The sequence below is a fragment of the Myotis daubentonii genome, chromosome 16, assembly GCF_963259705.1.
Source record: "Myotis daubentonii chromosome 16, mMyoDau2.1, whole genome shotgun sequence".
NCBI classification, from domain to species: domain Eukaryota; kingdom Metazoa; phylum Chordata; class Mammalia; order Chiroptera; family Vespertilionidae; genus Myotis; species Myotis daubentonii.
The window spans coordinates 56,336,953-56,364,844 of record NC_081855.1 but is presented as its reverse complement, the minus strand read 5'-3'; the positions used below and the strand labels follow the sequence as shown (position 1 = coordinate 56,364,844).

Here is a 27,892-nt window from a genome sequence, read left to right as displayed (position 1 = left end):
TCCAGGCTTTGGGGGCTCTGGTGCTGACCGGCAGCTGGCCTCTGTCCTTGTGGCCTCTTGACTCCAGGTTTCCTGAGGCCAAGGCCCCCCGAATGTTGCTCACACCAGCATCGTACCCAAGGCAACTGGCAGGGCCCGCCCACCTGCGGGCGGACAGCCGGGCAGCACTCTGCAGGGTGAGCTGCAAGGACTGAGGCCGCGGCTGGCCTCCCGCTCGGTTCCTAGAAGAGGGCGCACCTGCTCCGTGCTGTGGGGCGCTTTCTTTCGCCTCGGTTTGCATCCTGATGATCCTCAGAAAAGGACAGAGCTGACAAACGCCACCTTTCTCAGTGTAGCATCTCCTCGCTTCACCTGCAAAACGTTTTAACTCAGCGCACCGGGATTCATCGCCCACATAAACCATCCTTTCCCTTTACTGCGCCACACGCGGTAATTGTATGAACAGCCCAATTCTATGCGGCACACACGAGGATTCCCAAAACCAAGCTGCTCCGCGTGTGGGAAAACATGAAACATTGAAGCCGCCTGTATTTCCATTTCCATTTTCCTGAGGTTTTTATGTCCTTACGGTTTTTCCCCATGACTTCAAGGTTCCCCGACGTCCCCCTGTTCATCCCAGCGCGAGTGCCGACGCCGCGCGCTCTGTGCCGCCTGTGCCGGGAGCTGGGCCTGCAGAGCTGCGGGGAAATGGTCCCGAACGCCAGGCACCGGTCTCGAGGGGACACAGATGTCGCCTGGCCGACCCGCCGCCTGCAGTCACCTGCGAGGACAGGCCCGAGGGCCCCAGGGGCACCGCGGAGCCGCTGCCGCAGCCCCCAGCACAGTGTCTCGAATCAATGCTCCGATCAGTGAAGCCACGCAGATGATCTCCCCCTGAGGAGCTGCGAAGGGCTCCGCCGGCTTCTGCTGCGGGAGGTGGGGGCCCTTCCGGCTCCTTCCCCACCGGGGCCCAGTCCTCCGGCCACAGCAGCCTGGCAGGGGCTCCACCCGCTGTCCGAGTCTCGGCCCTGGCTGGGTTCTGGAAGCCCGGCCTGCCTGTGGGGTGGGCGGGCAGGTTTTGGAGGGGGTGCTGGGTGCTGGGTGCTGGGTGGTGGGGGTGGGGTGGGGCTGGAGGTCATGCCCCTTGGTGGCCCCTGTCCGGCTGGGTTGGGAGGGAGCCCGGGATGGGCCCGTGGGGAAGTGGGCCGAGCGGGGCTCCCGGGGCCGCGGTGGCCTCGCTGCTCAGTGAGCGGCTAGGACGCCCATGGGGTGCCCGCGGGGGCTGTCTGCAGCCCCCCAACCTGCCGTGTTTTGCAAAAATCGTCTCACCGTGCAGCTCGGTCAGGGTCCCCGTGGGGAGACGGGCTCCCTCAGCCTTTTGGGGGGCAGCTGACCTGCCGCCTCCCACCCGGCTGCCCGCTTCCACCTAAGGCTGCTTCCCCCACAGCAGGTTCCCAGGACGGACAGACGGACGGACAGACAGAGGGCAGACAATCCAGAGGCGCTGCGGCCTCAGCCAGGGTGCCCGGCTGCGGAGGGGGTGCCCGGCTGCGGAGGGGGTGTCGGCTGAGGAGGGGGTGCCGGCTGAGGAGGGGGTGCCGGCTGAGGAGGGGGTGCACAGATTGGTCACCAGACCGTGATGTTCTGGCTGAGGCAGGTTGCAGGGTCACAGCGGGGCCTTGCCCGGAGCCTGGGCCGGTCCACAGCCCACGCAGCCTCTTCTCTGACTGCGTGTTAACCCCGCGAGACCGCCTTTCGCCCGCAGTGTGGCTGAATCCATGCAATAGAGCATTCTCCGTCTGGGGTTCTGAACGAATTCGTGCACTTCTTTGAAAGCGGAATCCGTGGGCTGTGCTGCTGCGCTTGCAGCTTTGAAGCAGGAGATTACGCTGGTGAGGGCATGGGCCGCAAAGCAGGGTTCACCCCCCCCCCCGCTGTGCGGTCTCAGGAAGGTTACTCAGCCTCTCTGGGCCGCGGTTCCTCTTCTGTGCAGTGGGGGTCCTGGCGCTGCTCATTTCATAGGGTTATCGTGCGGCTGAGAACAGCCCCGAGAAGTGGTTAACCCGGGCCAGGCCGTGCTGAGTGTTTAACAAATGCTCTCGGTTAGTATCAATAACAGTAACAACCCACATGTTTCCTCACGGGACCGATACTTGTTCAGGAAGAGAGGGGACCAGTCTGGACCCTAACAGAAGCCCATGCTGCCCAGAATGGTCCGGAAACCGCCCGCAGGACCTGGGCGCCCAGCTCGGGCCGTTCATCCACACACAGTCCTGTCCTCACCCTCACTTTGCGAATGAGAAAGCAGAGGCTCAGAGAGGCGTGGTCACTTCCCCGAGGCCACACAGCCAGGGCTTTCAATACGACCTCATCGGTCATCTGAAGCGGAACGGAATTTGATCAGGAAAATGCTTTCCCGTCCACGTGTAGATGTCATTGCGCGTGACTTGTGATGATTCCGTCATTCGTCCATGGGTGTGTGCGAGCCTGCTGTTCACACGTGTGTTTGGCCTGTGTGAGTGTCCAAGCCGGGGAGCAGGTTTACATGGTCCCCCACGCCGTCCCCGCCCTTCCCCGGGGCCACATGGACAGAGAGACGCGTGACCATCACACACCCTGCTCCCCAGCTCCCCCTCCAGTGTGGACGCCCCCCTGCGCTTCCCCGACAGCGACGGCCTCCTGCAGACCCCGCGCTGGGACGAGCCGCAGCGGGCGCGGGCCCTGGAGCAGATCTGCGGCGTGTTCCGTGTGGACCTGGGACACATGCGCTCCCTGCGCCTCTTCTTCAGGTGAGCGCGCTCGGGGGCAGCGCCTGTGCACGGAGCCCCTGCGGGGCACTGCTGTCGCCAGCAGTGGGACCCGCCATGGCCGCCCCCCAGGAAGTGGGTAGGGGTGGCTCCCACACTCATTCATCCGCCTTCGCTTTCGGGGGGTGGTGGCCGGCTGAGGGGGGGTGGGGAGGGACAAGCCGAACTGGTGGCTCAGGTGCCTGTCACCCGCCCAGCAGCTCCGAGGATGGGCGGGCTTTCTGGAGGGGGCGCCCTTTCTTTGGTGACGGGCGGCCCCTCCCTGGTAGCATCCTGCCCAGTGGCCACATCGAGCCCTCCTGACAGGCAGGCGGCCCAGCCGAAGGTGGCACCAACCAAAGACCAGCACTTAGAAGCCGCAGCCGGGCCCGGCCGGGTGGCTCAGTGGTTGAGCATCAACCTAAGAACCAGGAGGTCACGGTTCGATTCCCGCTCAGGGCACAGGCCAGGGTTGCAGTCTCGATCCCCAGTGGGGGGCGTGCAGGAGGCAGCTGATCCATGATTCTCTGTCATCATTGGTGTTTCTATCTCTCTCCCTTTCTGAAATCAATAAAAAAATATATATGTTTTAAAAGGCAGCAGGCCTGTCCCCCGAGGGGGTCCCCAGACCCAGAGCCACATCCCAGCCTTTTATGGAAGCGGCCATGGTCTGGTCTGATGGGTGGTGGCGATTTCCCAGGGGGAGTGGGGGTCTCCCAGCGTGCCCCGCGCCTGCTGGAGGGGCCCACGGAGGAGGCTCTCGCTGCCGCCCACCTGTCTGAATCTGATCCACTACCAGCACCTGCCGCCCCCTCTCCGAGGGAAGGGACCCTCCTGCCTGGCGGCAAGGGGGGGGTCAGGGGCCTCTCGGGCAGGTCTCCGGGGAGCAGACGAGACCAGGCCTAGTTCCTGCCTCCTGAGAGGGAGCCAGCTCTTTCGTGTCTTCGGTAAAGTGGGGGAGGGAGGGGGTGGCTTCTACTGGATGCGCTCTGCCCCCCTCTGGGCCAGCAGCCAAGCTCCGCAGGGACTTCTGTCTCCTGCCCCAAGGTCAGCCACTGTGGCCTCTGATTGTCCTTGGGAATCACCCCCATGTTTACACATCCATCCCTCTCCCTCCACGCGCTCAGTGACGAGGCCTGCACCAGCGGCCAGCTGGTCGTCGCCAGCCGCGAGAGCCAGTACAAGGTCCTCCATTTCCACCACGGCGGCCTGGACAAGCTGGCGAGCGCGCTCCAGCAGTGGGAGCGCTGCGCCGGGACCCGCCTCCAAGGCCAGGTAGGCGGCGGGGCCCAGGACTCCACGCATCTCCTCCTGTGTGGCCTCATGAGCTGTGACCGTGGCTGGCCATGGCCTCGTGGGCTGTGACCGTGGCTGACTGTGGCCTCATGGGCTCTGACTGTGGCTGGCTGTGGCCTCGTGGCTGTGACCATGGCTGACCATAGCCTCCTGGGCTGTGGCTGTAGCCTCATGGGCTGTGGCTGTGGCCTTGTGGCTGTGACCGTGGCTGACTGGCCTCATGAGCTGTGCTCAGGGCTGATCGGGCAGTAACTCTGGGTTTGAAACGAGTGCCCAGGGCTCCTCAAAACGCCAGTCTCTCGCTAGAAGTCATGTTTTGACAAGGCTCCTGCCATATTTTGCTCCGTCCACACACACATGTAATAACGCTCTGTAATGACCTGTTTAAGGAGCTGTACGTGCTTATTAGAAACGGCTGACTCTAGGCCCCTCCCCCCAGAGCCTGAGCCTCCCGCTGGCTTCCCTGGGACAGCCGTCCCCCCCCCCCCCCACATCGAACAACCTTTGATTTCTGAATTAAATGTCAGCTGCAGTTTCGCCCCGGATCATGACTGCCCGTGGAGACGACCTGACAGGCAGGCTCCCCGAACAGCACTCCCTTTGTATGTGGCCAATCACATGTAATTTACTGCAGGCCCTTCCGGCCGAGGCGGGCGAGCCAGGCCCAACGAGGCATTGATTCCATTTTGCTGCTGGGGTGGAGGGAGAGTGGAGGGCGGGGGGGGGGGGGGGGACAGGCTGTGGGTGGGAGGAAGAGTGGGGGACAGGAGGCGAGACCCGGGGGGGTGGGAGGAGAGTGGGGGGGCGGGGGCAGGCCGTGGGTGGGAGGGAGCCCAGGCCCGGGAAGCAGGGGCGATGAGGCTGTTTTCATTTGATCGCCTTGGGTTACAATTGCCACCCAGGGGAGAGGGGCCGCACCCCGGAGCACCGCTGGCTTCGGCCCGGGTGGGACACTCCCGCTTGCCTCCTGTCCAGCAGGTGGCCAACGAGAAGATGTGCATGAAGTTCTCCATCCGACGCCCCAAACTGCCCTCCTCCGAGACGCACCCCGAGGAGAGCACGTACCGCAGGCTGGACGTGGCCGCCTGGCTGCGGCACCTGAACGAGCGGGGCCAGGTGGAGGAGGAGTACAAGCTGCGCAAGGTGAGGGGCGGGGCCTCCGGGGGCGGGGCCAGGCCTGGGGGCGGGGTCTGAGTGGGCGGGGCCGCCTGGCTGCGGCACCTGAACGAGCGGGGCCAGGTGGAGGAGGAGTACAAGCTGCGCAAGGTGAGGGGCGGGGCCGCCGGGGGCGGGGCCAGACTGCGGGTGGGTTCTGAGTGGGCGGGACCACCACCTGGGGCGGGGCCTGGGTGGGCGGGGCCGCCCGGGTGGGGGGCGGGGTCCGGTGCCCCGGCCTGCAGAGCGGGGAGCGTGCCCAGTTAGCAACCAAAGCCGCTTCCCTGGGGCTTGGGGGTCTCCGTCCCCCCCGGAGGAGCCTGTGATGAGGCGCTGCACGTCCAAACTGGGGATTAGGCCGCGACATGAGAACCACACGGTCCTCGGAGCGCCACCCCGGGGGGCCATTGACATTGAAATGAGCCTGGCTCGGCCGCCTGGGAATGGAGGGCCCGCACTTTCCCGTCCAAACAAGTGCAAATCGCGGCCCCTGGATCCGGGCATCAGTTGTCAGGAGGCGCAGCCAAGCCACCAACACGCGAACCAACGGGGACCTGGGGGCGCGGTGGGCCGCCCCGCGTGGGCCCTGCCCCAACGCCGCCGCCTCCCGCAGGCCATCTTCTTCGGCGGCATCGACGTGTCCATCCGCGGGGAGGTGTGGCCCTTCCTGCTTCGCTACTACAGCCCCGAGTCCACGTCGGAGGAGAGGGAGGCGCTGCGGGCGCAGAAGCGCAAGGAGTACGCGGAGATTGAGCAGAGAAGGTACCCACGGGGGGCGGGGGTGGGGGGGACTGCAGAGGCCTGTGGGCTGCAGTCTGCGCGGGTGGGGTGCTCTCTCCAGGACCCCGAGTGCCTCATGACCCCAGGCCCCTTCAGCTCACATGGCAGAGTTTCAGAATTCTTTTTTTTTTAATTAATTGTTTATTGATTTCAGAGAGGAAGGGAGAGAGCGAAACGTGCATAATGAGAGAGAATCATGGATCGGCTGCCTCCTGCACGCCCCACACTGGGGATGGGGCCCACAACCGTGGCCTGTGCCCGGACAGGGAATGGAACCCTGACCTCCAGGTTCATAGGTCGACGCTCAACACTGAGCCACGCCGGCCGGGCAGGATTCTTGTCAACAGACTTACCTGGACGCTGGGGTGGCCGCAGGGCCTCAGAGGCCCACCGGGAGCCAGGACGGCTGAGGTCCGAGTGGCCTGGTTAACCCCGGGGCTGCGGTCAGCTCTCCTCCCCGAGGGCGAGTTCATGCTGCAGACGCCCCTCGCTGACCCCGGCCCTCTCTGTGCCAGGCTCTCCATGACCCCCGAGGAGCACCGGGCGTTTTGGCGAAACGTGCAGTTCACGGTGGACAAGGATGTGGTGCGGACAGATCGCAGCAGCCAGTTCTTCCGCGGCGAAGGCAATCCGAACGTGGAGAGCATGAGGTGCCCGCTCCGGCCTCGGGGCCGCAGGGCGTGGGCCAGCAGCCGCAGCTCGGGGGGTTCATACAATCACCCCAGAAGCAGAGGGTCATTAGCTATTTTTTAAAAAAATATTTTTATTGATTTCTGAGAGGAAGGGAGAGGGTGAGAGAGATAGAAACATCCATGATGAGAGAGAGTCATGGATCGGCTGCCTCCTGCACGCCCCTCACTGGGGATCGAGCCTGCAACCCGGGCCTGTGCCCTGACCAGGAATTGAACTGTGACCTCCTGGTTCATAGGTCGATGCTCAACCACTGAGCCATGCCAGCCAGGCAGGCCATTAGCTATTTTAGCCAACTTCATTCAGTCTCTGTGGTCACAGTGTCCCAGGGAAGCCCAGAGGTCCCTCCCAAGGGTGCCAGCGAAGCCGCCATGCCCTGGACATCCACCCAGGCCTTGCTGGGCCTTGCTGGGCTCACACACTGTGGCTGAGCCTCCCCCAGTGGCTCCCAATGGCTGGTCCTCTGTGGAAAGCCACACTGAGCCTGGGCGGGCATCTTGAACATTCCACTGCTGCCTGGCACACAATTGCACAAAATTAGCAGCCCGTACAGATGTCCCTGCCGAGCCAGCCTATCCACAGGCCGGGGCCATTAAGGCAATCAGCCCCGGTTCTTCCTGGCCTCACACTCGGGCCCGGCGAGTGGCTAATTGCAGGCCATTCCCTTTCCACGGCTCTGGAGACGGTCCGCACACCGCCCGCCTTCCCTTGGGCTTGAGGCGAGGGTCGGGTTCGGGCAGCCGGGTCCCCAGCCCGGGTCCTGCGGGCACGGACGACAGGCCGCTGTTAGGACGGCGTGGGTGCGGGTGCCGTGGGCACCTCCTGACCGCCCTCCCTCGGCCACGTTGCCAGGAGGATCCTGTTGAACTACGCGGTGTACCACCCGGCCATTGGCTACTCGCAGGGCATGTCGGACCTGGTGGCGCCCCTCCTGGCCGAGGTCCTGGACGAGTCGGACACCTTCTGGTGCTTCGTGGGCCTCATGCAGAACACCATCTTCGTCAGCTCCCCGCGGGACGAGGACATGGAGAGGCAGCTGGTGAGGCTCCGGCGTGTGTGTGTGGCGTGGGCCATGGCTGCCGGGGTCCGCGGAAAAGCCAGGGTGGGGCCTTGCCGGTGGGGTCGAGGGGACTTGGCTCGGGGCCTCTGGGGAAGGGCACAGGCTGCTCCCAGGCCCCCGGATGCAGCTCCCCCCGCCCCCCACCGGCAGGTGAGAGGCGGGGCTGCACAGGGCCTCCCCTGCCGGCCTCACCTCCCGCACACTGTCCCAGCCCCGCTCCCACGGAGTGAGGAAGGGCCCACCACGCCGGCCTTGGGCTTTAGAAAGCGGGTCCTCAGGTGCATCTGGGCTGCTCCCTGCCGGGGTTCCTGCGTGGGGACGGGGAGGGGGGCTCCTGAAGCCGCCCTGAGGCCCGCTGGGCAGGGGTGACCGCCCCCCGAAGGGCATCAGGCCTTCCCTGCAGGGCCCAGCCAGCACAGCACGCCTCCCTCCTAGCCACCCGGCCTCTCGGCTCTGCACACACCAGGCAGCGCTCCATGCGGGGGGCGGGGGGCGGGGGGCGGGGGGCGGGCAAGGCTGGCTGAGGCACCTGGGGGTTCCAAGCACCTGCCCGGTGTGGGGCTGGGATGTGAGGGGAGGGTGCGGGGTGCTGGGGAGGGGCTGAGGGAGGGGCTACAGATGGGCAGGAAGGCTGGTGGAGCAGGCCGACTGCACCGTGCAGGGGCCGGGCCGGGCGCTGCCGAGACTGGCTGACCGGCGTGTTCCCGGCAGTGACCCTGCATAGCCCAGTCACGTTGGGCCGCATGTGTCGTGTGCAGAGAGGCCTCCAACGCCACGGCCAAGAGCACACCCTTAGAGTCACCGTTAGGACGGCAGAGGGCCGAGGAGAGGCCCCCGAGCAGGGAGGTGTGAACTGGGCAGTGAGGGGCACCTGGCAGGGGGCAGGGGGCGTGCTCGAGGGAGGGGGCAGCCACAGGGTGGGCTTGGCCCCGCTGCTGCGGCCACGGGATGGAGAGAGTGGCCGGTGGGGAGTCAGCGCTGCAGGGCCGTGGGCCGGTCCTGCTCGAGCGGGAACAAAGGGCTGCTTGTGTGGGACGGGCCGTGAGCCAGTGGTCCCCCCCCCTCCTGCCCGCCCACGCCGATCCCGGGCCTGTGATCCCACCGGCCGCTCCGCTCCCACCGCCACGTGATGTCAGGTTTCCACGGCACCGGGGGAGGCCGTGACCGGGTCTGACGCGAAGCGTTCGCTGCTGGGGAGGCAGCGGCGAGGCGGGCGCGGCCGGGTGGGACCTTAAGGTCGGAATTGAGCGTCCCGGGTTCGGAGCCGCCCTCCCCGGTTCTGTCAGCTCCAGACAATGATGGGGCTTCGAGATCTAAGGGGAGGCGGTTGGACCCGGGGGTCGCAGGAAGGAGGGGGCGTCAGAGCTGCTCCCCATAGCGGCTGAGGCCGGCACAGAGCTGCCCTTGGCCTCCTGCCCACCGCAGGGCACCGCATCCGCCTGCCCTGGGCCGCACCCCGGGCTACAACGGCCTCAGATCCGCAAGAAACGGGCCCAGCGGGGGTCAGCCCAGCAGGTGCCGACACAAAGCACAGGGCGCCTCATTGCACGCCTGTCCCGGGTGGGTGGCCATCTGTCCCGGGTGGGTGGCCGTCTGTCCCGGGTGGGTGGCCGTCTGTCCCAGGTGGGGGGCCGTCTGTCCCGGGTGGGGGGCCGGGGAAGGGCCGGCCCGGCTGACCGAGCTGCCTCACAGCTGTACCTGCGGGAGCTGCTGCGGCTGACGCACCTGCGCTTCTACCAGCACCTGGCGTCGCTGGGCGAGGACGGGCTGCAGCTGCTCTTCTGCCACCGCTGGCTGCTGCTGTGCTTCAAGCGCGAGTTCCCCGAGGCCGAGGCGCTGCGCATCTGGGAGGCCTGCTGGGCCCACTACCAGGTGAGCGGGCGGGGGGACGGGGAGGGCAGGCAGGACACATCCCGGAGCCACAGTCCCCACCCTGTACCCTGCCTTCCAGGAGGCCAGGGTGCCGCGTAACCACGCATCTCCCCTGGGGCCCCTCCTCTGGGGCCCTGGCCGCCCGCTAGCCCCAGGTCAGCGCCGCACACTGCCCGCTTTCCGTCCCACGTGGCCAGCTCCAGACCCGCACTTCGCCTCCCAAGGAACTGAAATCGATGCAAATTGCCCGCTGATGCGCTCACTGCCCCCTTCTGGGGCTGAGCTGCCCCTGTCACAACCAATCGGCGTGAAGGACATTTCCAGGGCCAGGCAGGGCCCAGGACACCATGGACCCACTCGAGGGAGCCAGTGCCCGCCCACCTCCTCCCCTCGGGGTGGCTCAGTGCACAGGCCGAGACCCCACCTCCCCCGAGAGCGCAGGCCCAGCCCGCTGTCCCCTCCCGATCACGTCGATTTCCACCTGCTGTCCGCCGTGATCAGCGTCTCCCGGGTGCGGGCCTGTCACAGGGCTCTAACACCACGTGCGTGACAGCTGGCGATGCTGAAGGACGGGCGAGTCTCTGTGAATCCATCGGCCTTTAAGAAACCAGGATGGACGCCTCGGGAGGCCGCCAGGACCCTTAGCAAGACCCTCTCACCGGGCAGCCAAGCAGCCTCAGTTCCACAGACCGTGCAGGCGGGCGGAGCACCCACCAACCCCGCGTGATCGGGGAAATGCCGCCCGTGGGGACAAGCGCTGGCGTGGACGTCCGAGCTCTGCGGCACGCCCCTGTGACCGAGTCTGCTTTCGAGGCTCACGGCCTCTCTCCAGCAGCCACACGGCCACCCTCGGTGCATCGCGTCTGGCACCGCCCGGCGGGGGCGTTTCTCCCGCGACTCGGTTCCTGCCATCCGGTCAGAATCCCCGGGGACGCCCGTGCAGACGTCTCCACCTCCACAGATCCAGCTCCCGCATTTTCAAGCTTCCAGCTCAGCCTCGCCCCACTTGGCTCCCCGCCTTGATCAAATTACGGTGGGGGGGGGTGAGGACAGTGGGGGTACGCTGATTCATCAGTAGTGAGCTTGGGGTGGGGTGTCTGTAATTTTTTTTAAAATATGTTTTTAATGATTTGAGAGAGAGAGGGAGGGAGAGGGAGTGTTAGAGAGAAACATCGATCCGGTGCCTCCTGCGCATGCCGACTGGGGATTGGACACAAAACCCGGAATGTGCCCCGACTGGGAATCGAGCGGGTGACCTTTCCGTGCCCGGATGACGCTCAACCAACGGAGCCCCCCGCAGGGCCCTTTCCCTTTGACGGGCTGATTCTAGCCACTTGCTGTTGGTTCGCCTTCGGGGCTGTGTCCTGGGAACTGGAATTAGTCCTGTGCTGCCAGCCGCCCCATTCAGGGCATGTGACAGCCTTTCCTCCCCACCGGCCTCTCGGGCGGGGGAAGCCCACCTTCCTGGAACCTTCTGCCGTCTTCCCACCCCGGCCACAGGTCAGACAGCCAGGCAGGGTCCTCGGAGCCCAAACGAGGCCATCCGGGCCGTTCTGGGGAGGGGGCGCGGTCCTGGCCCAGCAGCTGCGAGGCGGCCTCCCCGGGCACGTGGGCCTGGGCGTGGGCTGGAGCGTCTGCCCGCACTGTGGGCTCCGGGCACCGGGAGACAAACACGGCTTCCCGGGACGCCTTGTCCTCCCTCTGCTCCCGGAAGCGCGTCCGGACAGGAGAGCGAGCAGGACGCTCCGAGGTCAGGACTGAGCGCTTCCTGCCTGTGGGCCGGCGCTGCCCCTCCATGGGGACCCGCAGGGGCTGCCGCCCTCGCTCCGTCAGGGTCTCCTTCCCGCGTTCTCAGCCCCAAACCTAAGCGTCGCCTCTGGGGCAGGAGCTGGCGTTCAGGGAGGCAGGAGGCACTGGCTGGCGGGTCCCTGAGCCGCTGGGGGTGTTCTCACCCGGCCGTCCACACCCACCGCGTCTCAACACTCACCAGTGGCTTTCGGAGCGAGTGCAGCCCAGCCTTCAGGTGCCGCGCGCTCCTGGCCCCCCAGACAGACAGACAGGCCTCCCAGGAGGCGCTCAGCCAGTGCCCCCGCTCGGGGGTCACACAGCGTGGGTGCTGAGCGTGGCAGGTACTGACCGGCCCTGGCAGGCGGGGAAACACGACCCAGGCGGCTGTGGGCTTGCCCGCGGCCACGGACCCCACAGTCAGCCTCACCTGCAGCTCGGCGCCCCGCCGCCCCCTCCAGCAGCGCCGGGGCTGGGTCAGGGCCTCTCTGAGCCCCACTCTCCACCCCACAGACGGATTACTTCCACCTCTTCATCTGCGTGGCCATCGTGGCCATCTACGGGGACGACGTCATAGAGCAGCAGCTGGCTACCGACCAGATGCTCCTGCACTTTGGAAACTTGGCCATGCACATGAACGGGGAGCTGGTCCTCCGGAAGGTGAGCCCCGCCCCCACGTGCAGAGCGCCTTCTCGCTCTCTCTCGCTCTCTCTCGCTCTCTCTCTCTCTCTCTCTCTCTCTCTCACACACACACACACACACAGGCCATGTCCCCACACTTACAGAGACCCGCCCCTTACAGAGCCTCCCACCACTTATAGAGCCCTGCACACACACAGCCCCGCCCACACACGGAGCTCCTCCCCCACACTTGCAGAGCTCAGACTGCATGCAGAGCCCCCACCTCCACTCGTGGGCCTGGAGCCCCCCACCTGCCCAGTGGTTAGCCCCTGTGGCCACGGCCTGAGTCGGCTGCTGGCTCTTCAGGCTCCATCGCCCATGAGGCCGAGACACTAGACCCCCCTCACCACTCGGACTGAACAAATGACCAGGTTATTAGGGTCCCACCTTGGGCCCCTCATCACAGCCCAGAGTCAGGGCCACAGAAGGAGGCCTGTGTGTGGGGGGCGGGGGGGTGCTTCTCATCCGGCATTAGGGGAACAGGGGGGCTGGGTCAGCGTCAGGTGGTGGGAGCAGACCCTGCAGGGGGGGCCCAGGAGGTGGGGTGGGCAGAGCAGAGCGCCTGAGCACCCGTGGGGCCTGGGGCCGAGGGAGAGGGTCCTAGGGAACCGGCAGGGCCCTGTGCCGCCCTGGCCACCCTTCTGGGGAAGGCCGTTTGGGGCGAGAGCCACGCGTGAGGACGGCGCTGGGAACCCTGCAGGTCCTGCGCTGGCTGGACCAGGCCCCTGCCTGCTGGGTGGGTGGGACCCTGGCAGGGCCTCGGCCGGAGCCTGGCACGCAGTCAGCCCGCAGGCGCAGGCCGTGCTGCTGGCGCTCCTTGGCCGCCCGTCCCCCGGCCCCTCACTGCCGCCCTCTCTGCAGGCGAGGAGTCTGCTGTACCAGTTCCGCCTCCGGCCCCGGATCCCCTGCAGCCTGCACGACCTGTGCAAGCTGTGCGGCAGCGGCATGTGGGACAGCGGGTACATGCCCGCCGTGGAGTGCACGGGCCACCACCCGGGGGCGGAGAGCTGCCCCTACGGGGGCACGGGCTAGCCAGCCGCCTTCGCCCACGCCCCCCGGAGGAAGCGAGAAGGTGCCCGCGAAGGCTCTGGCTTCCGCAGCGGGCTCCCCGCACTGGACGGCCCCAGGCATGTGGGGGGGTAGGGATGGGCAGGGACAGGGCAGGGCAGGGGGTGGTCACAACGAAAGGAAGATGCCTTTGGGCCACACGAAGGGGACATTTTCATATTAATAGGAAGTCAGAGTCTGGGAGGGAGAGAAGGAAGCCCCGTCGCTTCCCTCTGACGCCCTCAGCCAGGCCCGGATCCCTCCGGGGGGGGCGGGGGGCAGGAGGAGGGAGAAGGTCTAGTTCAGCCACCAGCTCCTGGGATGTGCAGCAGAAGGGGGGCCCATCCAGGCCCAGGGACATCTTTGCAAGCTGGACACGCCTCCTTATCCGGCCTCATTCTCACTGCCTCTCCGGCCACAGCTCCAAAGACATCTGCCCCCAGAAAAGAAAAAGTCGCCCCCCTGATTTCAGGATGGAGAGGGGTGGAGGGGGCTTGGGAAGCTGGGGCTCGGACACCGCTCACACTGTGCCTCCTGGTCTGTGAAGGACGCTGCCTGCCCACGAGCCAGAGCGCCTGAGAGACGTGCTTCTGTGTTAACTTCCCAACCGGGCAAAGGCACCGCAAAGCAGCCAGCGCTCGGGGCTCCCCTGCTTCCTGGGGGAGCAGGTCTCCCCAGGACCCCTCCCTCTTTAGGGTTTTATACCAGTTGCTCCTGGGGATTTCGAGGCGGACAGACCGGGGCAGGGAGAGCTCCCCCAGCCATTGGCACCAAAAGCCACTCGGACAGGCGGCAGCGAGGACGCGGGATCCTGCGCGGCCCGGGGTGATGCCCCTGAGAGCTGCTGCCCACGGCCTCTCCCTGGGCGGTGCTGGCCGCTGCTGGACGCTGCCGTCCATTTTAAACACTTAGGAAGGTGTTTAGCACCCTGGTCAGGGTGCTCAGTGGTTAGAGCTCGCCCCGCAGGCTGAAGGTTTGCGGGTTTGATTCTGGACAAGGGCGCGCGCGTACCTGGGTTCAGGCTCCATCCGCAGCCCCCGTCAGGACGCGTGTGGGGGTCAACCCATCCATGTCTCTCTCACGTCGATGCTTCTCTCTCTCTCCCCCTCCCTCCACTCTCTCTAAAAAAAGATCAATAGAAAAAATACCCTCGAGTGAGGATTAACAAAAACCAAGTCTTCGATGTTTATCAACAGGAAAGAGGAAGTTAGCAGCCTCCTCCGCCCATTCTCTGCTCCCCGCCACTGAGACTGTCCACCCCGTCCCGGGCCCTCTGTCCCAGAGCCTCTGGGGACACGCTCCTGGAGCCCATCCTTGCTCAGATCTTGGGGTGCGGACCGAGACGGCCCAGCGGCCGGGCCCAGCTGGGCGGGGGGGTCTTCTCACCCACCTGGCTCTGGGAAGACAGGGCTGCTCTCTGCGGGGATGGGCTCAGGCTAGCGCCGGGCCTCTGGGGCTGGTCCCTGTAAACAGGCGTGTCCGTCACTGTCGCCACGGTGACCTCATAGCACCCGGAGCCTCCGTGGCCTCAGACCGCACGGGAACCTGAGGGTCAGCGCTTGCTGGGCTCGTGCCTGTGTCTGGGGCCAATCTGCTGTTAAGTCCCGGGGGAGTGCCCACCAGTGTGGGGGTCGGACGGGCGCTGCCCGGGTCGCCCCATCCCCCTGCAGGCGAGCCCGGCCGAGGCCCAGGTCAGAGGCAGGGATGCTCAGACACGGTCCCGCCTCAGCGGCGTCACTCCTGCCACATCCTGCGTTCAAAGCAAATCCCGGTGCTCAGCCCGCCCCCCCCCCTTTCCCCCGGTGGCAAGGGACCGCTGTCTCCGTGGTGAGAGGAGCGGCCGGGTGGCCTGGGGGCTGGCGACGGGGAAGGCGAGGACTGGGCGGCCGTAGAGTCTCCCCTCAACCAGGAAGTCTTGGTCCAAATAGAGGGTCTGGGACACCCCATTCCGGCGAGAATCGGGCACCACTGTGCCGTACCTTGTGCCTTTGGGCTGCTGGGGCGCTGCCCAGGGATCCCCTCATTGGGAGGCCCTGGTGCGAAACGTTAATCCCGAATCTCCCTCAGCCCCACAGCCCCCCAAGGCCCCGTGCCCATGGCACACTGGCCCTCGGCGCTCCCGCCTCCCACCCCTGCGGCCACCTCTCCAGCGGCCCTGGGCGTGTGGGGCGGGGAGGGCGCCCGCTCCAGGGTGGAGAAGGCCAGGCTCACCAGGGTCCCTTCATGGGGATGCGGCCTGAGGCAGCTCAGAGGGTCGGAGGGTCGGTGGCAATTCCGTCATTAGGCTCCCGCTGCCCGCCCACCGCCCACCGCCCACCGCCAGGACCAGGGCCAGCGAGCGAGCGGCGGGACCAGCCGCCCCGTCCTCCGGGTGCAGCTCATTCATCGCACTTGTTAGTGACACGTCATGTGATTGGCGGGTGCGCACATCCCCGAGGGCCCCCACGCTGGTGTCCGTGCCGCCGTTCCGGGTGGCGTCGGGCACGTGCTGGCTCGGAGGGGCGCCCGGTGGGGCTCAGCCTGGGACACAGTGGTCGGGCTGGGCCTGTGATCCGGGCCGGAACCAGGAACCTGTGTGCTCACCCGAGGCTGCAGGCCTGAGTCCGGCAGGAAGACTTGGAGCTCACATCACGGGGGTGGGCGTCCCTGAGCCCATGCGGGGGGCGGGGGTGGGTCCACGGGCAGCGCGGACAGGATTCTGTTGCTTAAGGGAAAGTGTCACGCGATGCCCAGCGCTACCGAGAGGCCGCTGGTGTCCCTGGCGAGCGATTCCCTCTCTGTATTTTGGTTTGTTTTCAAACATGATTGCCCTGCTGGTCAGGCCCTGCCCAGGCCGGGCTGGTCCTGTGACCGTGTCCATGACCAGGGCAGCCCCGCGACGCTTCCGGCTCATGATTCCACCGCCAAGTAAATAAAAGTATTGACGACAAGTACGAGCTCTCGGGCAAATCTGAGGGACTGTCTGGCCAGTTTGTTGGGTCAAAAACATGGCAGGTTCCAGCGCTGGGCAAAGAGGACCCCGTGAGGATCCGGGATGGGGGAGGGGAGGGAGTGCAAGGAGCTGGGGGGGCAGGCTCCTCCTGGAAGGCGGGCCACAGCCTGGCCCCGGCCCCGCCCGAGGGCGGCTGGTTCCCTGGGCGCAGCTAAGTCAAGATGTTCCTTGGTTCTCGGGCAACAACCACCAGCAGCTCAGCCATCGGAGAGCAGGCGGCAGGGCCGCCGGAGAGGCCTGCCCGCTGTCCTGGGGGCGAGGTCTGTGGCGTGAAGATGGCCAGCTGCGCCCCATAGTCGGGGGCTCCACAGGGGTGTTCTCGGGCCTCGTTCGTGTCTAAGAGCGAGTCCCGGGCACAGCCGGGCGCCCCGTCCTGGCTCCTGCACTCATCCAGCAGCGGCCGCGGGCGGCAGGGAGGCCGGTGCAGGGGCGAGGACGAGCACCCGGGTCCCGGGGCAGGCGCCACAAATGTCCCCTTTTCTGTCAGTCCAGTGGGTCCCGTTAGGAGCCCATCACCCCGGCTCAGTCTCACCCACTATCGGGGGCAAGGGGCCCAGCCTGGCCCGCTGCAGCCACTGAGACACCCTGCCCAGCCCCACGGGCCCGGGAGGCCTGGGTCTGGTCCGTGGCTGGGGCACTGGCGCCTGGCACACGGCATCCCTGCCACATCCTGTCCCTGTGAGGGGGCCTGCAGACAGGGCTCCCCACATGGGTACACACTCACATACTCTCATACACACACATTCACATACACGTGCGCACACACACACACACACACACACACACACACACACACGGAAGGCCTCCGGCCAGCCGGCTCCTCCCTGGCCTTGGGAGCCGGGCTCAGAGCGGAACGCAGCTGCCGGCCGCAGGCCCCGCCACCCCGCATTAGCCTCCGGAACAGAAAGGGCCAGGGCTCGGCGAGGCCAGGGAAGCACTTGGGCGAAAACTCCAGTGAGAACAGTTATTGGGCCACGAGGGTGACCTCACAGTGAAGGGGCTGGGAGCGGCCCCGTGTCCTCTCGCCCGCCACCCCCTCAAGGAGCGGGAGGGGCCACACCTGCCGGCCACTCTCACGCCTTCTGCCGACAGGACACCTGCCAGCGGCCTTGGGGTCACCCTCCCTCCCCGCCTCTGCGTGTCCCGAGAGGAGCCGGCTCTCCGGGCTCCCTGGGCCGGGCGCGTGCTGTGCCATCAGACAGCGTGGTTGGCGCGTGTGCCACTCAGCCCCCGGGACGGGTCGGGTGCCACGGCCCTCCCACCAGCAGTTTGAACCAAAGAGGCCACTTGAGATTCTGAGTCATGAGAGAGGGCGGCTGGGTTCCCTACACCATGTTTGGTGCTGCAATGCGGGTGCAGCAGGGCCTAGTGCCAAGGCCGGGAGGAGCGGGCAGAGTAGGTTCAAAACCCCCGCAACCGGAGAGAGACACGTGCAGCTCCACCACGTGCGAAGGCGTCCCCAGGGACCGGCGCACAGTTTACCGATAAAGTGCATTGATTCCTGGACGTGAAAAAACACAAAAGAAATGGCACCGAGGGTCCTAGTGGCTACAAGGTAATGACGAGGGCGCACCAGGGCCTGGCAGCTGTAAATCTCACAGTGGAATGCCAGTCCTGGGTGGAAGGTCAGAGCTTTGCCTGGGGCCCACTGGAGACGGTGGCCGGGGTCTGCTGGAGCCCAGCCCCAGGGGGGCGGGGAGAGGACCCGAGAGGGACACCCACAGTGACTAAAAGACAGGATAGCCGACCGGTGTGGCTCAGCAGGTGAACCAGGAGGTGACTGATTCCTGGTCAGGGCACATGCTCTGGTTTCGGACTCGGTCCCCAGTAGGGGGCGTGCAGGAGGCAGCTGATCCCTGATTCTCTGTCATCATTGATGCTTCTCTCCCTTCCTCTCTGAAATCAATAAAAATCGGTTAAATAAACCAAGGCCTGAAGGGTAGTAAATGTTGCCAAGGGGCTATGCATCAGCGAAGAGCGTGCCAACTAGCTGTTCCCAGAGGCACTCAAGGGGCTGGGCACCCCCGGCCTGTCCACTCCACCTGCTGGAACGCTGGACCAGTGGTTCTCAACCTGTGGGTCGCGACCCCTTTGGCGGTCGAACGACCCTTTCACAGGGGTCACCTAAGACCATCAGAAAACATATATAATTACATATTGTTTTTGTGACTAATCACTATGCTTTAATTATGTTGCATTTGTAACAATGACATTGGGGGCCACCACAACATGAGGAACTCTATTAAAGGGTCGCGGCATGAGGAAGGTTGAGAACCGCTGATCTAGACTCTTGTGCGGAACTCCTAGCCCCACTCCCTTCCTGGGGAGCAGCTATCTGTCCCCCGGGCCCCCCTCTGTCCAAGGCATCGAGATGGGGGCTCCGGCTTTCCGTCTTGGCTCCCGGGAACCCTGCTTCCTGATGTGGGGCCCGGTCTCCTGTGAAAGGAAATCCAGGGCAGCTGGAAACAGCCCAGCGGGAGCCTGGGGCGGTGGGGGTGGCAGGCGGCTCACAGGCCGTTCCCTCCTGCCCTTTGGTCAGCTTCAGAGGAAAGTGCCGGGACCCTGAGGCCTCCGGGCAGGTGCCCTCGGGGAACCCCACCCACCACCCAACCCGCAGTGCCCGGTCCACTTCCAGGAATGGCCGTCTTTCTCCAGAGCCCGGCGCCCTCTCGGCTTCTGGTAAATTCTCAGGTTCTGCCCAAGGGTTAATTTAGGTGGGAATTCCCCCAGGTCCTGGTCTCACTGCTCAGCTGGGCCACGTGACCGTCTGAGCCGGGCAGATACAGAGAAGTGAGTGTTTAGGACGAAACAGCCTGGCGAGGACATGGGGGGTGTGGGTGCACAGGGCACAGGGGCGAGGCTGCCTCAGGGGGGTGTAGGGGTGTGGGTGCACAGGGGGCAGGGGTGAGGCTGCCTGGGGGCGGGGGTGGCGAGTTGCTTTGAGGGAGGATGAGATAGATTGGGCCTGGATTGGACACCTCTCGCTATTGGTGGGGGCGGCCCCGGGGGCGGGGGGGGGGGGGGGACCGGGAGCTGACCCAGGGAGGGAGGCAGGAAGAGGTGCTGCTCTCCCAGGTGTTTCATCAGGTGCCCGCAGGTGGGGCGGTGCGGCAAGGCTGGGAGTTGGCCCCCCACTTCCATCCCCCCTTGTATACCCCCACCCCCCAGGCCCAGGACTCTGCAGACTCGTGCAGAGGGGCCTCCCCATCCCTTCCCCTGGGCCCTCCGGCTGAGAGCAGCCTCGGGGGCAGCCCCGAAACAGGCCCAGAGTCAAAACCGCAGCTCTGGTTCCCCAGCCTGACCCGGCCTTCGGGGCCCCTGCACGCACCCCCATCAGGGGCCTGACTCCGGCCCAGAGACCAGGTCGGCTGGCGAGGGGGCTGCTGGGCCCAGAGGGGACCCGCCCCGAGGAAGTAACCGGGTGGTTCTGGGCCCCTGTGGCTTCCGGCCCAGCACGGAGGGGGCTTGAGGCGGTCGAATCCCAGGCGCGAGCAGGGCCTTTTCCTTTCTGGAAAGCAAGTTCCCAAGCCTGGATGGGGGCCTGTCTGGTGCGCCCTGGCCCCCGGCCTCGGCCTCGGGACGCCGGGCAGCTTGGCGGGGGCTGGAGCAGGTGCCCGGCGCCCCCACTCCTGTCCCCAGCTGCCGGACCCGTCCGACCAGGCCCGCCTGTGGTCGGGTTTCTGCAAAGCCAGGCTTCTCACCAGGAACTGGCCTCCGGGAGGGAGGGAGGCCGGCGGCGTCCACGCAGAAGGAGGCCACCCGTGTCCTCAGAAACCCTCCTGGCTACCTCCCACCTGAGTGGGCGAGGGCACCACACGCGATTCTCCGCCTTCTGCTCGGGCCTCTGTGGCTGCTGCTTCTGCTTTCACGTGGGCTTGGTCTTGAGCGGGAGTCGGCTCACACCTGCACACTCCTGGGAGCCACGGAGTGTGTGGGGGGCAGGGAGGAGCACCCACAGACAGGGACACACGGGACCAGAGTGGGGCTGGGGCCTGGACAGGGCTGGGGGGCTTCCAGAGCAGGGGAACGGGGGAAAATGGGGGGCTGGGTGAAAGGGGGGAGAGGCGGGGGAGGGGAGGCGAGGGGGAAGAGGGCGGCCCCTTGGTGGGCCCACCATCCAATCAGATCAGGCGCATCCAGATAAATGTGAATAATCGGGCGGCAGAGGGATTGGGATGATCTAATTAAAAGGACGGTGCAAGCTGGCAGCTCTGCCAGGAACCGCTCGGGTGAGACCAGGGGCCGGGAGAGGAAGCACGGAGCCCTGAGCCGCCTGAAGGAGAGGAGCCTGGCCCCAGCGGCCCTGCCCTCCGAGCCCCCCACCCCTCCGGCCTGTCAGCAACGCCAGCCGCCGGCCACCTACAGGGCCAGGCCCCGCACCTGGGAGCAGCCCTCGCTGGGTGGGGGGAGGCCTCACCCGGGCCCAGCCCGCGGCCAGCACGGCGACATCTGTCAGCCTGGCGGGTCCCTGTCGAGGCTCTGGGGGCTCATTTTCTCTTGAATCAAGATCGATGTGGGTCCCGTGGGAGTTGATGGAGCCCTTCGGCCTTCGCCGACGTGGCCTGGTCCAGCGGAGCGGGAGGCGCAGGGCCAGGACCAGAGGAGCCCTGAGCAGAGGAGGGACCCCTGGCTCCCCGCCTGGCAGCCCAGCCCCCCCTCACTCTGGCCCCCGCCCGGCCCCTGACGGACAGGAAGCCAGTCGGGGGGGGTGGGGGGCCGGGGGGCAGGCTCCCGGCTTCCAGACCTGAGCAGCTGCGGCGGCGGCGGCGCTTTCTTCTATGTTTGGGGTAAACACCTCTCTGTCCAGCCCCACTTGCCGCCCCGAGACCGTCTCCAGGAGGGACCCTGGGAGGTGTGGGGGCCCGCTGACCGCGGACTGGGCCCCTGGTTTGCGGGGGCCTCCTTGGGGAGGCCTGGGAAGAGCAGGGGTCAAGGGTCGGTCACCTAGCCGCACTCCAGGCTGGGCCTCCCCCCTCCCAGCCACACCCGCTGCTGGGGCACCCCGTGACCTGTGGCCGGGAGAGAGGGACCTCTGAGTAGACAGGCGGGGGTGGGGGGTGCCGGGGGCTGGTGAACACCCACGTTGGACACCCCATCCACCTGGGGCTCAGGGCTCACAGTGGCCAGGGGGGCAGCGTGGCCTTTCACCCATGTCCTAAAGGAGGAACAGAGAGGCTGGGTGACCACCCCAAGTCGCCCAGCCGGTGGGCGGCAGAGCCAGGACCCGCCCGTCTCTCCATCCTCCTTTCCCTGTGCTTGGCCGTTTCCCGCCAAGGCTGCGGCTGTCCTTCTCCCGGGACGGGCCCTCGGGCGCTGCCAGCTGGCCCTGAGGTCTCAGGTGGCCGACTCTGAAAGGAGCGGCCTCAGGCCCACTCGGGGAGGGCGGCTGTGTGGCCCCGGCTGCTGCCTGCCCTCTCTGGGCCTCTGTCTGCGGGGCAGGAGGTCGGGGTGTGACAGCCGCCTGAGGACAGGAGCCCTTCCCAGCAGGGGGGCACCAGGCCACCCAGCTGAGGGAGGAGGGGCTGCACCCAGGACCCTCCTGCCCACCAGGCTGGGAGCCCGCGGGGTAGAGGGACACCCCAAATGGATGCACCCCTGGGCTTGGTCCTGGGGGGCGGGGAAGAGCACCCACAGACGGGGACCATTGGAAGGGGGGCCGTTCGCTTCAGGGACCCTCAAGGCAGAGAGGGCAGCCCTGAGAGAAGGGGGAGGGCGCGAGGACGGGCCCACCGGGAGCCCTGCAGGTCTCAGGGGGCAGAAACGGGGGTACGGCGGGCCGTGGGGAGTCCATCCACTTAGCGTCCTGGTCCAGCCTGGCCTGCCGTGGGGGTGCCATGGAGGTGTGGTGGGGACCGGGGAGTCCTGGGCTCTGCCCCAGGCCCCGCAGGCTAACTCCTGCCTATGACGTGGGGCTCAAGCGCTCTCTGCTCAGGGGGAGCAGGAGCAGCCATGCATGAGCGCCTGCTGTATACCAAATGCCTGGTCCACACACACACACACACACACACACACACACACACACACGCACACACACACGCACACGTGTCTTCAGGTGAGAAACAGACAGTGGGGGGGAGCCGCGGCGATCACAGGGGACAGGCAGGGCGCTGGACCCGCTCCGGGGGCGTGAGGCGCGAACGATGGGGGCTGGGCCGGGGCTACATGAGCCCTCCCGCCCCGCCCCTGGCCCACCTGCCAGCAGCGACCCTCCCGGCCACCTGCCTCAGGGCCCAGCCTCTCAGGACCGGGGCACAGATGGGTGAGGTGCCAACGGGTCCTGCCGGGATAGCAGAATCTCCAGGACTGAAAACTGGGGCTGCCTGGGCCCTCCCAGGTGTGCGCGCGGGGTGGGGGGGGGTGGGGGGGGCGGGGCCCTGTCTGTTTGAGGGTCCCCTGGGGCCTCAGCGTGGACGCCCCACCCTGCCCTTTAAGGGGCCTCTCCCCAGTGCAGCCTGGAACCCCTCTCCCCTTCCCACCCACACCCACTGGCCCAAGGCTGCAGGGGTGCCTGGGGAAGGGTTCCAACTCCCAGCCCCTGGGTGCTCGAGGGGCTGCAGGGCGGTGCCCACCCCCCTCCCCGGAGCCGCTGGGACCCAGGGGGAGGAGCTGGGAGGCCCCGGTCGCTTCACCCACTTCTATCTTCTGAAACCACAGACTATAAACCCACCGCAGCCCAGACTGCTCCCGGGGCAGGGGGCTCATGCCCACACCACAGGGGACTCCCCACCGCAGGGCGGGGCCGGAGGAGGCCCGTGTGTGAATCCCGACGCCGTTCACCCGCCCTGGGCCTGGAAGCACATCCCGTGACCCCTCTGAACTGGATGGCCGCCCCCCCCCCCCCAGCTGGCTTCTCGCCCGCCCGCCACACCCTGGGCCTCCCACTGGGACACGCTGGCCTGGCCGCGAGTCAGAGGCCCCGCGGTGGCCCCTACGCCCCTAGCCGGCCCGCAGCGGCCTCGCCCGTTCGCCGGACGATAAATTAATAAACAAGCCCTGCCCTGCCGCTCCGCAAACATTGTCGGAATGAAGGCGTGTCCCTCCCGCCGGCCACGCAGCGTGCAGACCACAGACCACAGGAGCCGACAGGTGCTGCTCCGATGCGATAGGAGCCGGGCCAGAGGCCGCAGGCCATGGGGGTGGCGGGGGAGGGGGAAGGGGGGGTGTTGGTTCCACCCCCGGCCTCTCTTGCTGTGTAATCGGGGAGGAGCCAGGAGCCCTGCACAATGCAACACATTCAGAATCAGGGCCCCCCCCCCCAACGTGGCAGGGACCCAGCCCACTGCTCAGTTACGCCTCCTGGTGGCCACGCCGGGCAGGGCTATGATCATCCCCATTTTCTAGATTCGAAGCTGAGGCACAGAGAGGTTAAGGGACCTGCCCAAGGTCACACAGCTGCTCAGTGGCCCCAGATTCAAACCCCGGAGCGAGCCCGAGAGCCCCCACTCTGACCTCGGCACTGCAGCCCCACCCCCCTCACCTCTGCCCTCTGGGCGGCTGGTGCCCACGGCCGCGGAGGATGACAGCTCAAGGGCAGTGCCCCGGGAAAGACTGGTCAAGTCTCAGCAGGGCACCGAGCTGCCAGCCGGGGGGGGGGGGGGGCGCTGAAACCTGGCCTGGGTCCCACGGACACTGTGAGCCGACGACGTCCCAAGGCGAGGGAGCAGGGACCAACGACAGGAAGTGACCCGGGAAGCTGGAGGCTGCTGTGTCCTCCCACGACCGGACTTCTGAAGGGACAGTCCTGGGATAAACAAGAGGCGCGTGGCCTGCTGAGAGCGTGTGGTCCCCACCTGCGTGCCTCGGTTTCCCCGTCCGTCCCAGTGGGAGGCGTGAGCACCTTCTACAAGGGGGGTGTGAGGTGTGAGGAGTCAGTGAGATGCTGACGGGTCACGCAGTGCCTGGCGCCCAGCAGGCCCTCGGCCGCCCGCAGCTGCTGAGAGAATGTGGACGGACCTGCCCCCTCCACGCCCAGCCCCGGGAATACGGGAAGATGCGGGCCCAGTGAGCCAGGCCCCGCCCAGGAGCCAGGGTTGGTCAGCCAGGCCCGGGCGCCTGCAGGGGCTGCTCCGCTATCTCTCGGCCTTGAACTTTCTGTTCTGTTTTGCAATCGGCTCAGAAAGCGGCATTTCTAAACGCCCTTCTTATCTCGCGGACACTTCCAACAACAATAGCCGATTGTGCGGCAGAGTGGGCGCCCTGAATTCCCGCCCCCCAACACACACACACCTTTTAGTGGCTGCAGCTTTAGAACTATAATGCTGCCATTGTGGCCGTCTGCCCAGGTGACAGTGTGACCCTGGAGTTCAGAAGCTTGAAAGGGTGGGGGCCGGGGAGGGGGCCGCGGAGAGGGGCACCCCAGGCCCCCGCGAGCTCCTCCCGGGAAGCCCTCCGGCAGCGAAGGGGCAGGTCTCGCTCACGTGGCCTGGAGAGCGTGGCCGGGCGGCCGGGCTTTAAACTACGGAGTGATTTGTCAAAACATCAGCGTTTCCTCGGTTTTGAAGAAACAAACTAGGTTTATAACTTTTACCCCTCCGAGAGGCAGCTGCCGTGAAGACTGGACTCTGGTTTGTCTGTACGTCCGCCGCCGGGTCCGTGGCCTGCCCGCAGAGCGGTGCCCTGGGCACGCGGGCTCTGCTGGGCTCAGGATCTGTAAACAGGCCCGTGGGGGGCTGGCCGGTGTTGCTCAGTGGGTAGAGCACCGGCCTTCAGACTGAAGCGTCCCGAGTTCGGTTCCGGCCAAGCGCATGCACCTCGGTTGCAGGCTGGGTCCCTGGCCCTGGAGCACCTGTGGGAGGCAACCAGTCAATGTCTCTCTCACGACGATGATTCTCTGTCTCTCCCCCTCCCTCCACTCCCTTTATGGACAAATATCCTGGGGTGAGGATGAATAAAAGCAAAAACCGGGCACACAGAGAGCCCCACCTGCGGGGAGCCCTCAGGCCACGTGTGGGAGCGGCCCCAGGACAGGGGACTTCCGGCCTGGCCGGCCCTGAGAAACCCCAGGAGGCATTTCTCAGAGCGCCTGGCAGCCCGGCACATTCTCGGGACCTCAGGACGCGGCGGCCGGAACAGGATGCAGATCCAGTTCCGTGGCCTGGCAGCCGGCGCCCTGGCAGGGAGACCAGGCAGTGAGGGGCCTGGCGCGGGCACTGGGACCTGACGCTTCCCCGGGCCTCCTGCCCGCCCCCCGCCCCCCACCCCTCGTGGCCTCCGTCTGCAGAGGGCCCCTCCCTTTGCTGGCCGCCGGGTGAAGGGGGACGTGGTGATGGGCATGTGACACCCACTTGCCGGGGACGGGACGCAGGCGACAAGGATGCTTAAAGCCATGGCGGTCTGTCTTCCGGGCGTTGCACCGGCTTCAGCCCACGTGCCTCCCCACACACCCGACGGGGCGAGCGAGGCCGGTCACGCGCCCGGCAGCTTCCCGGCCAGGCCTGGCCGCGTCTGGCTGCCCCCAGGGCCCTGTGCTCCACAGGCTCGCCCGTCCCAGCTCTCCTTCTGCGCGAGACCCCTTCTCGCCTTGGGACAGAGGCTCCCCAGGCCGGGGGGCAAACTGTGGGCATAGAAAGAGACCTGGAAGGACCCCATCCCCCCAGCAGGGCCGCCGAGGGTTTGGGCACCGGTGGGCACGGCCTTGGAGAGCGTGGGGGGCAGCCAGGCTGGGGAGAGCCCGCGGCAGGGACCTCCGAGCCCGCGGGGGAGCTCGCAGCTGCCCGCACCTGGGCTGGTCTGCCCCACAGCCAGGAGGCGAGGTTTGCTCTTCCCCCACAGGCCGCCCGCCCGACCTCAGCGGTGACCTCTCACCCGGTTCAGGCCAAGGAGGAGCTGCCTGAGCTGCCCCGGGGGACGGGGACGAGTGTCCCTGCACAGCGCACAGAGCGAGGGAGCCTGCCGGGCGGGTGCTGGCCAGCAGGGGAGGCACCAGGTGACCTTCGAGCCCGAGAGAGGCCGGGGGTTCTGAGAGCTGGGCTCAGGCCTGGGGTCGAGGCAGGGGCCCCCGGACCTAGGGGACGCTGGGAACGCCTGCGTGCGTCCTGTCTGGGGGGCAGTCAGGGCGCCTTGCCCCGCGTGCTGGGACGGAGCCTTCAGCCACAGCAGAGCCAGAGGAGGAGGCGGTGGCCTGGCTGAGGGAGTCAACAGAGGCCTCTTACCCCTGGCTCACAGCCAAGTGCAGGCTGCACCCAGACCCGCAGGAGGCCATGGTGGTTGGGCGGAGCCTTCAGAGCAGGCAGGGTCAGCCGGGAAGGCTTCCTGGGAGAGGTGACCCCCTGTGGGCAGGGAGGGCATCTCAGAATCCCTCTGCTGGCTTACCTGCCCCGGGCGGGGCCTCCAGAGCGGGCGGTCACGCAGCCTCTTGCCACGCAGGAGACAGAAACGCCGCGGCCGTGCTGTCTTTTGCTTGAAGTGATTTATTGATGCCAAGTTCACATACGGAAAATTATAACCATTTTAAGCAGAGCAATTCGGTGGCACCGAGCACCCGCAGTGTCCTGCGGCCACCGCCTCTCTCTTCGCCCCAGAAGGAAACCCCGTGCCCACTAAGCAGTTTCTACCGGGCCCCTATCCCCACCCCCACCCCCACCCCCACCCCCACCCCCGGCAACCACCAGCCTGCCTTCTGCGTCAATGGGTTTGCCGTTCTGGATATTCCACATCCTGAGCCACTTTTAAAAATATGTTTTTATTGATTTCAGAGAGGAAGGGAGAGGGGGAGAGAAACATCCATGATGAGAGAATCACGGATTGGCTGCCTCCTGCACGCCCCTCACTGGGGACGGAGCCCACAACCCAAGCCTGTGCCCTGATCGGGGAATCGAACCCTGACCTCCTGGTTCCTAGGTCGACGCTCAACCACGGAGCCGCGCCGGCCGGCCCGAAGCCATTTTTAAAAGAGCAAGAAGCGGGTCGTGGCCCCGCTGCCTGCCGCGAGCTGTGGGGGCTTGAGCATCACACGCTGGCTCCTGTGTCTGTTTCCTCGTCTGTACACGGGCGTGTGGATGGGCTGGGTGGGGGCAGGGGGGTCATCCACGCGGAGCACCGACAGGTGACAGCAGGTGGGCGCCAAGGCCACAGCGATGGGGGCGGGGCCGGCGCCTCCAGCGTGTCCCCCGGCGGCCAGCTCTGCACACGTGGCCTGGCGGCCGCAGGTCCTCCTCCCGCGCAGGCCATCCATCAGCTCAGCGGGCCTGTCCGGCCGCGAGTGGCCATAACGTGCCCCCTCCCCCCTCCAGTGCCCAGGTTTTATGTGTAGGACACAGGGGCACCTCCCACACGCCGCTAATGACAGGCATCATGAAGCAATAAACGCGGTGGCCGGGGGGGGGGGGGGGGGGGGGGCGGGGGCAGGGGCGGGAGGGGCGCTGTCCCGGATCCCGCGGTGGCCGGTGGCGGCAGCGCTCTCCCAGAATTGATTAGTCTTGGACGTGCTGACCTTTTTGTTCTTGAAAAATTGCTTTTGAGCAGCCGAGGCAATAAAAGTAAATTGATTCAGAGAGAATGAGGATGAAATTTGCGTTGGCGGGGAAAGCGGATAAACGGGACACGGGCCTCCTGCCCCCACCGCGCCCACCGCCCCCACCGCCGGGCTGCAGGTGGGCAGGCCCGCAGGCAGGTGCAGGCAAGGAAGGAAACTGAGAGTGAGAGAGGGCGGGACAGGCGAGAAGCGGAGGGGAGGGGGAGGGGCGCGGGGAGGGGAGGGGGGCAGAAAAGAGAAAAGCACCAGCGGGAAGGCTAGGGGGTTCGGGCTGGACGGGGGTGGGGGGGCGGGGA

General features: G+C 66.5%; 1 protein-coding gene across 5 annotated transcripts in view; it reads left to right on the top strand.

Annotated features, from left to right (window-relative positions):
* The window catches only part of TBC1D16 (TBC1 domain family member 16), a 50,471-nt gene extending 34,410 nt beyond the window's left edge, over positions 1-16,061 (top strand). For 2 of the 5 annotated variants that reach the window (XM_059671449.1, XM_059671445.1), the window contains 9 exons: positions 2,607-2,768; positions 3,893-4,040; positions 5,037-5,204; positions 5,830-5,978; positions 6,512-6,646; positions 7,539-7,725; positions 9,439-9,618; positions 11,917-12,063; positions 12,946-16,061. In XM_059671449.1, coding sequence (XP_059527432.1) covers positions 2,743-2,768; positions 3,893-4,040; positions 5,037-5,204; positions 5,830-5,978; positions 6,512-6,646; positions 7,539-7,725; positions 9,439-9,618; positions 11,917-12,063; positions 12,946-13,116 — 1,311 coding nt within the window. In that variant the 5' untranslated portion in view covers positions 2,607-2,742 and the 3' untranslated portion in view covers positions 13,117-16,061. The remainder of the gene's footprint in view (positions 1-2,606; positions 2,769-3,892; positions 4,041-5,036; positions 5,205-5,829; positions 5,979-6,511; positions 6,647-7,538; positions 7,726-9,438; positions 9,619-11,916; positions 12,064-12,945) is intronic. The other 3 variants (XM_059671448.1, XM_059671447.1, XM_059671446.1) reach the window with 3 other exon arrangements.
* Positions 16,062-27,892: the final 11,831 nt, after the last annotated feature.